The sequence below is a fragment of the Malania oleifera genome, chromosome 5 (assembly GCF_029873635.1).
Source record: "Malania oleifera isolate guangnan ecotype guangnan chromosome 5, ASM2987363v1, whole genome shotgun sequence".
Lineage (NCBI taxonomy): Eukaryota > Viridiplantae > Streptophyta > Magnoliopsida > Santalales > Ximeniaceae > Malania > Malania oleifera.
The window spans coordinates 43,666,228-43,675,990 of NC_080421.1; the positions used below are offsets into that span (position 1 = coordinate 43,666,228).

Below are 9,763 nucleotides of genomic sequence, written 5' to 3' on the forward strand. Positions count from 1 at the left end.
CATAAATATTTTTTTAAAATTAAATTATTCATTTTATACACTTTTAAATTAAAATTAAATGATCATATAAATTTAAATATAATTAAAATAAAAATATGCATAATTTTTTAAAAAAAATATGATAATAATACCAAAAACAATATTTTTTTATACTATATTTCAATTGTCAATAAAATTTTTAATATAAAATAAAATTTGAAAATAAAAAAATTAAGTAAAATAATTAGAATAAATTTTATTTTTATTATAGAAATTTTTTTAATGTTTACTATTTTTTATTTTATTATTTTAATCCTATTTTAATAATATTATTTGATTCATAGATGAAAATGAGCATTTTTTTAATTAATTTTTTAATTTATATTAGTTTTATAAATGTTAATCAAACAGTTGTTGATTTCTAGTTTTTAGTTCTGTTTTTGATTTTTCGTTTCTCTAATTTTTGACAGTGATACCAAATGGCCGCTTAGTTCTATACTGGGCAAGACGGGGACGATGGATGTTGAGACTAAACAAACAGCGCAGTATATGTATTTGTTTCCTTGACAGTCATTTATGTGTACAAAAACAAACAGCTCAACTTCAGATATTACTCCACAAAATCTACCCTCAAAACTATACACCCTCCTTCAGAGTTTATGAAACATACCAGTGAACAACTGTGCAGAAAGTAGTGGAAACAAAACAAGGGAATATTGCAAAGGCGAAGCTGAGGACCCTAAAAACATGACTAGCACTCCACCCCACATTGCTTGAGAATTGGGCCAGTTTGCTTAGGCAAGAAAGGATCAATTCGAACCCAAATCAGTGAGAAGATGGATGCTAGCAGAACTGACCAAAGGACTACAATGGTGGGAGTCCTGTTTTGCCTTCCCATCAATCCCTTGAGGAATGGATAGAGATGAACAATGACCCAAAAGGCAAAAAATAGCTTCCCAAACAAAGGACCCCATGACCCGTAGCCATTGTTAATGGCATCAGAAATTCCAGCCACAACACCAACCATATTCAGGATAATTAAAGTCGTTGGTGGGATGAGAAGTGTAGTCCATTTGAAGAGGTAAAGCTCACCAAACTCTGCATCATCCGCTGCTTTAGCTGTTACAGTAAAGTTGGTGTCAACTCCAGCAAGAACCTTGAGGAGGCCTTGGAATACAGCAAAAAGGTGCGCCGACACACCACCAATCACCCAGAATTGCTCATTGCGCCACAAGTCCTCAATGCTGACGCCACTCCATCGGAGCTCAAGCACAGCTGTTGCTATGATGGAAAGGAAAAGAGCAAGGAACCATATGCTTGCAAGATTATTCAGCTGCAAAACAAATAAATAAACTAATAAATGAAAATATGAAGAAAAAAAAGTCTCATAAGAATGATTAACACACACATTTGTGTTTATGCGTGCATCATTTGCAGTGAAACAAGGTTAGTTAAGAATCAAATTCAATGAATACAACTAATTCTCTTTTCGAAGTCTCTTTCAACCTCTGAAATGACCTTCTAAAGAGGTAGTTTCTGGCTCACTCTTGCTGGAATTAATTCAGGCTATATTTTTCTCCACGGACTTGAGCAATTGAATACAACAATAACAAAACCAAGCCTTAAGTCCCACTAAGTGGGGTCGGCTATATGAATCTTTTTCCACCAATTTATACGATCATGGACCATTTCTTTTGACAGATTTAGGGATATTAAATCCTTACTCACTATCTCCTCCCAATTGAATCCAAACTACAAATTGCTTCCTAAAATACAACTGCCTTAAAAGTACAATAACTGAACCTTAAGACACCAAGTGGGGTGTGATATATGAATCCTTTTCCATCTTTCTAAACAATCTAAGGCAAAACTCTCATAATGTTAAAGAGTATCAACAGATCTCTTCTAACTACCATGATCCAAGTCATTCTAGGTTTGCTCCTACCCGCGTACAAACAATAGCTTCAACTAAGTCACTCTTTCTCACAGCAAACGTTACTTGATCAACATTGCAAGGCGCTCAAGCTATCTCAAGTACCCTTCCCTTGTGTTCTACAAGCAATACACCTAGCCTATGCAGATGAATTCAATCATTCGTTTGTCTTTTAAAGTTATATCACACCCTTTTTAAAATTTTTTTTTTTATGAACATGCTCATTTTAGATACATTTATTGCTTGGATATGTTTTTTTCTTTGTTCCTCAACATTCTAATCCACAAAGCATAGTTGGTTCTATAACCATTCTATTAAATTTTCTTTTTATTTAAAGATATTCTATTATCCCATAACACACCACACACACTCCTCCATTTTACTCAAACTACTTTAGTTCTATGTATCACACATGCTTCAATTTCTCTCCTTTTTTTTCATAATAGATCCAGGGTAATGAAACTACAGCTAGCAATTTCTTAACCATTTAACATTTTCTTTACTATTCCTTCTAGAATTAGCTTTTCAAATATTCTTACTTCAAGAATCTAAACCAGCTCTCCATGGTTCTGGCTTAGGTTTAGTCCTAGTCCATTTCTAGTTTCATCTATCAAAACGTATCATCCATGATCCATAGACAAAATACACCAATGAACCTAATTTTGGTACTACTTTCACATATCTATTACCTACCCCCTTCTTTTCTAGAAACCAACAAAAAGCTTCCTTGATACCCTATCATAGGCATTCTATAGGGCAACAAAACCATATGCAAATCCCTCTTCTTTTCCTCAAACTTTTCCATTAGTCTCCCTAATAGATTATAGCCTCCATTATTGATCTCCTGAGTATAAAACAAAACTAACTTTATGAAACTCTTATTTCTTGTTTTAGTATTTATTTAATTACCCTCTATCAAAGTTTTATTGTATGACTCTTCAGATTAATTCCATGGTAATTATTACAGTTTACAATTTTGAACACATCTTTCAACCTTATTAAAGTATTTCATCTCCACTCATCTAACATATACTTCGTTCTTATAATATTGTTAATAAACTAGTCAAGCATATTACTATTATTAAGCCTTTTCAAACTTCAATAGGAATGACATTTAGTCCTACAACTTTTTCCAGTTTTCATTCTTTTGAATTCACGTGCACTCTAATGTTGCAAATATATCATATATTTCTAGCTTTTTTCCTCATAGTATAATGTCAAGCCTTACACTTTATTTTTGTTAGAGAGCTAATTAAATAATTTTGCCACCTTTCTACTACATCTTCTTCTAACCCATTGTCACCCTCACATTTAAATATAATACCCTCAACATTGCCTAGGCCTGTACTATTTCTTTCTCTAGCCTAAGCAAGTTTGTACATTTTTGTCTTCATCTTTAATGTTTAGTTGGGTATAAAAATTATTGTATGCTCTAATTTTTGCTTCACTAACACCTTTACATCATTTCTTGCATCCTTAAAATCTCAAAATTTTCCCATTCCTACAACATTCCAATGTCTTCTACCACTTTATTTTTGTTTTAACAACGTTTTGGATCAACTGTCTTATAAATAAAAAAACATATAGGCCAACGTTACTTACAGTAGGAATGATAAATTTCCCAGTGAGGAGACAGACCGCTGGAATAGTGCAGTAGGCAAGTAAAGGAATGGAAGTAAATGGGTAAACAATGGTATTAGTGTAAGCAAGCCTCTCTAGCCATTTCAGCTTTCCTCCATAACCATACCACAGTGGGCAGTGACGGCTAAGGAAGATTTCAACGGAGCCAAGAGCCCATCTAAGAACTTGGTGCAACCGATCAGATAAATTTATTGGTGCTGAACCCTTAAAAGCAGGTCTCTTTGGTATGCAGTACACTGACTTCCATCCCCTACAATGCATCTTGAAGCCGGTCAGAATGTCTTCTGTAACCGAACCATAAATCCATCCAATCTGCAAGAAAAAGTATTAACAGAAGTGGATATGAACAAATAATGTATATTTTTATGTAATCACAACCAAAAGATTAATTTAGATTTTTTTTCTAAATTCTAAAATTACTTTAAAGACGTATATTTTTATTTTAATCCATTTTATTTTGTTTTTATTGGAAGTCAATGGAAATATGAATGTCTCAAATTTAAATCTAGTCTAAAAATTCAGATATCATAATTTAATAAGCTTCAATTTATATATACACATAAAAAGATCTTGGTATAACATTACTCACCTCTTTACCCCATTCGGTCTTTTCTTCATATCCACAACTGATAACATGAATAGCTTCCTTAATAAGAGATTGGGAATTTGTCCCTTCAGGAAGGCCACCTTCTTCCATAAGAGTGGAAGCAATGAAGACAGGCGACTGCCCAAATCGTTTCTCAAAGTTCTTTTGTGACATGAGCGATGATTTTTCCAGCTCATCATAGCCTTCAAGTCCTTCTTCAATCTCTTCAAGATCAAAAACTGGTCCAGACTTTTTCCTCGAGTAGTTTTTCCCCATCATTTTTTTGTTATTGCTGTATAGTCCTCCAAGCAAACTCCTCTCCCCTTTCTTCTTGGATTTCAATTTTGACTTTCTCGAACCACCGCAGCAGCAACAGCACCATGAAGGCCAACAATCACATGTCATCTTCGGTCGCTTCTCAGACGCTGGTGGATCATAGCCGTACAATGCCTGCCGGTTGAAGACACATCCAGTACCAACATATACAGGTCCTTGGATACCATCTAAGCCCTTCATGTTGATCTATGAACAAAAAACATGATTGCATCAGTTTTACATTGGGTGTATCAGATTGGATTTGAAAACAATAGTGGGCAAGACCTCGTCCATATTGAGGCATATAAGCATCTTATAGTTAGCCAATCTAAAGTTTGAAATGTCAATGTTAATCAGTACTATTGTAAAGCTCAATAACTAGAGAAGCATCTTTGCAGATTGAGAGGGTCAAAGGCAAGTTGAAAAATTAGGCCTTCCAAGTTCTGAACAATAATTAAGAAGAGAGTAGGATTGAGTTTCATAATACCACAACATATTGTACGTACTGATGTAAAAACAAAAGGTGCACACTATCTTTCATACATGCTTTCTAATTTGCACTAAAATCTCACTTTAAACACAGTCAAACACTCAATGAGCTAAGCACTTCCTGTTCCATCTTACATTAGGCCCATCAACAGACTCAAAATTATCATATATTAAAGTGAAAGTGGTAAATTATTTAATCTATGGTATAAGAAAATGTTGGTATGAGATTTGACCAACTTACATCAAAGAACACAATATTGCGGTTAGCATATCTATCATGGCGATCAATACCATCAAACCTCTGTGGGAACTGTACGTAGCAAAGCTTTTTCCCAAGCTGAGGATCCATTAAAAAGCACATAGCTTCTCTTGCAGCCTTGCTATTATTGATGTAGTGATCACAATCCAGATTCAACATGAAGGGTGCATTTGTAAGCACTGCAGAGACTCGAACCTGGCAATGACATTTAAAATAATGTTAAGCTATTAGATTTTCTTATTGACTTGATAGTGTGCCCATCAAAAAGCAAACAACTTTCCCCTACTCTGTGGATAAGACACAATCCACCTCAAGGGCAACTCACCAAAGCATTCATTGCGCCAGCTTTCTTATGGTGTTGATAGCCAGGTCGTTTCTCACGTGAAACATACACGAGCCTAGGCAATTCCTTACCTTCCACATCTAGTGCACCTTCACTCCCAAGATGAACCTGCAGAACAACTCAATCATCAGCGAGTTCCTGTGGGAGAATTTGGTTATTCTAAATGGAAGAATTAATTGAGATGCAAAACCTGAATCATGCCAGGATGATCACGAGTGTTGTTTCCAGGCCATGGAGTTCCATCCTGCATGACCCACCCTTCTTCTGGTTTCTTCTGAAATTTGGCCACCAACGCATTAATCCTCACTTTGAACTCTTCATACTCTCTCTACAAGAAAAAGACACAACATATTAGACCCCAATACATTGCTGGAAAATTGTTCCAGGAAGTACAAGATCCAGAAATTAGCTCTACCACATCTGTAATAAGAAACACACAGATGGAAAACACATTTTTCTCAAGAAAAGAAATAAAAGCATTTTTGCATATAGTTAATGGCATTTAGATATTGCGTAGCATTCTTCATAGAGTTACAGAGAGGTTGCTCTTGCTTACTTTCATGGCTCGGCGCTCCTTCACAAAGGTGGGTTGCACCTTGTCTTTCAAGTAGTCTATCTTTTCGCTGAAGTAGAATTCAGGAGCCCTTGGCTCAACACTATACTTCTTGCAAAATGGCACCCATCTCCTTGCAAACTCGGCCGTTTCCGATAGTGTGTCAAATAGAAGCATAGATGCACCATCATCAGATACATAGCAACTTACCTTCTCAACTGGATAATCGACAGAAAGGATAGATAGGACGGTATTTGCAGTTATAATTGGTGGTTCTTTGAGAGGATCAACGGTACTCACGAAGAAATCAATTGGAGCTAGGCGGTTGGGCTCACCCTCCCGCTCAAACCTTATGGACAAGCGATCAAGGTAAGTTTCACGGGTGATGGGGAACCATTTTGGGAACTGGTCGAGTATCCAAGATAAGGCGAACCATATCTCACAAATTACAGAGATGAGCCACAAGGGGTAGGCGTCATATGCTGGAGTCAACACACGGAAACGAAAGAAGAAGCAGAGAATGATGAGCCGCAGCACAATAACTATGCGGTATGGGCTGATTTTGCTTGATGGGATCGGAACTTTCCTCCAAAGTGGTTGTCGTGCTTCAGCCAAACTGAAAAAGTAAGGTGTTAGTGTTGGCACAAGTACAGAATTTAGGACATCCCCCAAGGGAATCTGCAGTGAATAAAGTCCGTTCGAGCAATGATCGACAGGAACACGAGCATAGGATGTGATGGGTTTGATAGATTATAGCACATATATGGATTCAAAGGCCAATAAATATTTAGAAATGAAAACTTACAGAAAATCATCTTCGTCGCCATGATCATTTCCACCATTGTCTTTGCTCACTAAACCTCTCTTTTCTTGCCTGGCTTTCCATTTCTCTACCCTCTCTTTCCATTCTTCATTATTGTACATCTCCCTCTCAGCTTCGAAATCCTTGCCAGCAACTACACCCAGCAACCAATTGCCATATTAAATTAGCTACTAAAAATGCCCAAACAGAACTCCCCCATTTCCTAACCCTGCCACCAAAAAAAAGGCCTAAAAATAGAACAAAACGATTCACCCACCACTCCCAGTGACTGAAAAGGCCTGGCCATTGGGACGCCATTGCTGCTGATTGAAGTCGCCATTTTCCTGCAAATACAACAGCCCACATGCATTGGCTTTGTTAACTTCTTCAATCCTCCATGCAATATAATTTTTAATATTCAAATAGATATAAAAAAATAAAAAAATAAATAATAATAATAAAAAAAAAAAAGAGAAAACACTAACTACTGGATTTAATGGGATCATAAAGTTCATGGCTTTTCAAATTTCAGGTTACGTATTGGGATGGGAATTTCGATACTTTCTGATTCCGACTGGAATTTAGAGAACATGAAGGAAAAGAAATCTAACTTTCCTTCTTTAGTAATTAAGTGAACAAATCTTCTATTTTACATGGCGTTAACAATTGGTTTTTCTTAATTTTTATTCACATATGAACAAATTTTTATTTTCAATCTTTTTTGAGATAGAGTGAAAATACAATGAAAATTTGATTTTCATCTTACTTCTTTTCCTTTCCTTTTCTATCCACAAAACCCTTAATCCAAAAGGAACCCAATATATTTTCCATACTCTTTGTTAAATTGCCCTATAATAGTGAATAGAAAAAGAAAAATATACATTCTTGTAAAGGCAATCCCATATAGGATCATGGGAGAAAAATTAAATTACCGAGTGATTGAGAGCATGTTGACCATCTGGGTTATCATGTTCATGAGGGTTCTTAATCTGAAATTCATCATCAAAATCATCTGCATCAAAGTTCTCATCATCGTCTCCAGCAACTCGAGGAGAACCTGCACAAATTGAAAAAGGGTATAAAAGAAAAGTTTCAACATTAATAAACGAAATAAACAACCATAGAGAGAGAGAGAGAGAGAGAGAGAGAGAGAGAGAGAGAGAGAGACAGAGAGAGAACCTCGGTGGCGCTTATAGCGAGTGTTGCAGTGGGGGCAGCACTGAGTGCCTTCACTCCGTTCATACTCGTAGCAGGGACGGCAAACAGGAAAGCCACAGGCGTGACACGCCACAAACACATCCCCTTTCTCCCCCAACCCTATCTCATCTCCGCACACACTGCATCTTTTCGGTGCCGACACGGATTGGCGATTCGGCGGCCGGTACTTCTGCTCCCACAGCGTTCATTATACAATGTACATCAAATAAAAAAGTTGAGGAGGAAGAGGAGGTGGAGGTGGAGAAAAGACGAAAAAAAAAAGACGTGAAATTATGCATTTGGAATTCTGTTTTGGCGTAATTTTTTATGTTTCAAATATAACAATTGATGAAATTATATTTTAATTAGTACAATGAAGTATTCATGCATACACCAAACTATGTTTATATTTTTTATTTAAATTATGAACAAATTTAACTTATTAAATATTAATTTAATGTTATACTTAATTCCAGTGGTAAAGCAATAATTGTAACTTTAGAATTATATGTTTAAATATATTTTATAAAATAGTAGGAGGACTAATTTAGAAACAATAGGCAATTATAATTATATTTTTATTTTTATTTACTATTATAACTTGACTGCTGTTTTTCATATTTTATAGACATAATATATAGAATTTAAATTTTAAATTAAATTTTTATGAGTCTGAATAACATATAGAATAAAATTCGGTTGGGAGGCCAGCATTCCAATAAAAACACTCCAATCAATAGATCTCATTAAATTATTTGTGGACCTTATAATGTAAAATTCATTGTTTGGAGCGTTTCATTAAATTTTTATATTACAAAAGTTTAATGAGATGTTTTCATTCAATAAAAACACTCCAATAAATAGATTCCATTAAACTATATGTAGACCTTATCACGTAGAATCTACTTTTTCTAGTACAATTTATTATATTTTTTTTCCATTAGGAGAGGTTAATACCATTTAAAATTTAAATAATTTATTTTTATGTACAATAATCCAAATAAAAATAGCTTTTTTAAAATCAAAAAGTATGCGACTACAAGATATGTATATATCCATATATCAAATTAATGGTGCTGGACTTATGTTTTAGACGAGGAGGAGAACAGCACTATATGTACAGTACTGCTACTACTACAACGTACACCAACCTCTTCATCATGCGAAAAATGGAGCTCACTGCGGCCGTGAGAACCTGTGACGAAGCCTGCCATGGTGTTGGACGCCACGGTCGCGCGGGTACTAAAAGAAACTAGAGAAGGCCGCCGGTGGGGTACGCGGCGGCAGAGGGAGGAGGCAGCTGAAGATCTGGGGCGGGAGAGAGCTGAGGATGTGTTATAATTAAGGCCAGGCCGGAGGGGGAGTGCGTAGGTGCGACGTTTCTCTATGTTCTCTCAATTAGGATCGATGTCCATATATGGGATGGAGGGATATCTCTACCAACTGTGCGTTGGGAAGTCATGGTGGGTTTGAGTCGAAGAGACGTCAAGGCGATTGGTGGTGAGAGGCACATTTTGCTTGCTTTCTTTCTTTTCTCTGTTCTTTATTTTTTTGACAGTTTTATATATAGTGTGATCGTTGCTGCTGCTGCTGCAATATATATATACATGGCTTCCACTCGAAGGTTTATATCTTGACAAATTCGATCTGCGCGCTGGGCTCTGAT

At 35.9% G+C, this 9,763-nt stretch overlaps 1 protein-coding gene across 1 annotated transcript; it reads right to left on the bottom strand.

The window, feature by feature from the left end:
- Window positions 1-502: 502 nt before the first annotated feature.
- Window positions 503-9,481, bottom strand: LOC131155071 (cellulose synthase A catalytic subunit 4 [UDP-forming]). The gene is made up of 12 exons (XM_058107983.1): window positions 9,249-9,481; window positions 8,080-8,287; window positions 7,833-7,957; window positions 7,178-7,244; window positions 6,904-7,054; window positions 6,102-6,714; window positions 5,736-5,873; window positions 5,528-5,653; window positions 5,185-5,397; window positions 4,143-4,661; window positions 3,515-3,865; window positions 503-1,312 (listed from the first exon to the last, which is right to left on the bottom strand). The coding sequence occupies exons 1-12, from the start codon at window positions 9,309-9,311 to the stop codon at window positions 731-733; spliced, it is 3,156 nt and encodes a 1,051-aa protein (XP_057963966.1). The 5' UTR covers window positions 9,312-9,481; the 3' UTR covers window positions 503-730.
- Window positions 9,482-9,763: the final 282 nt, after the last annotated feature.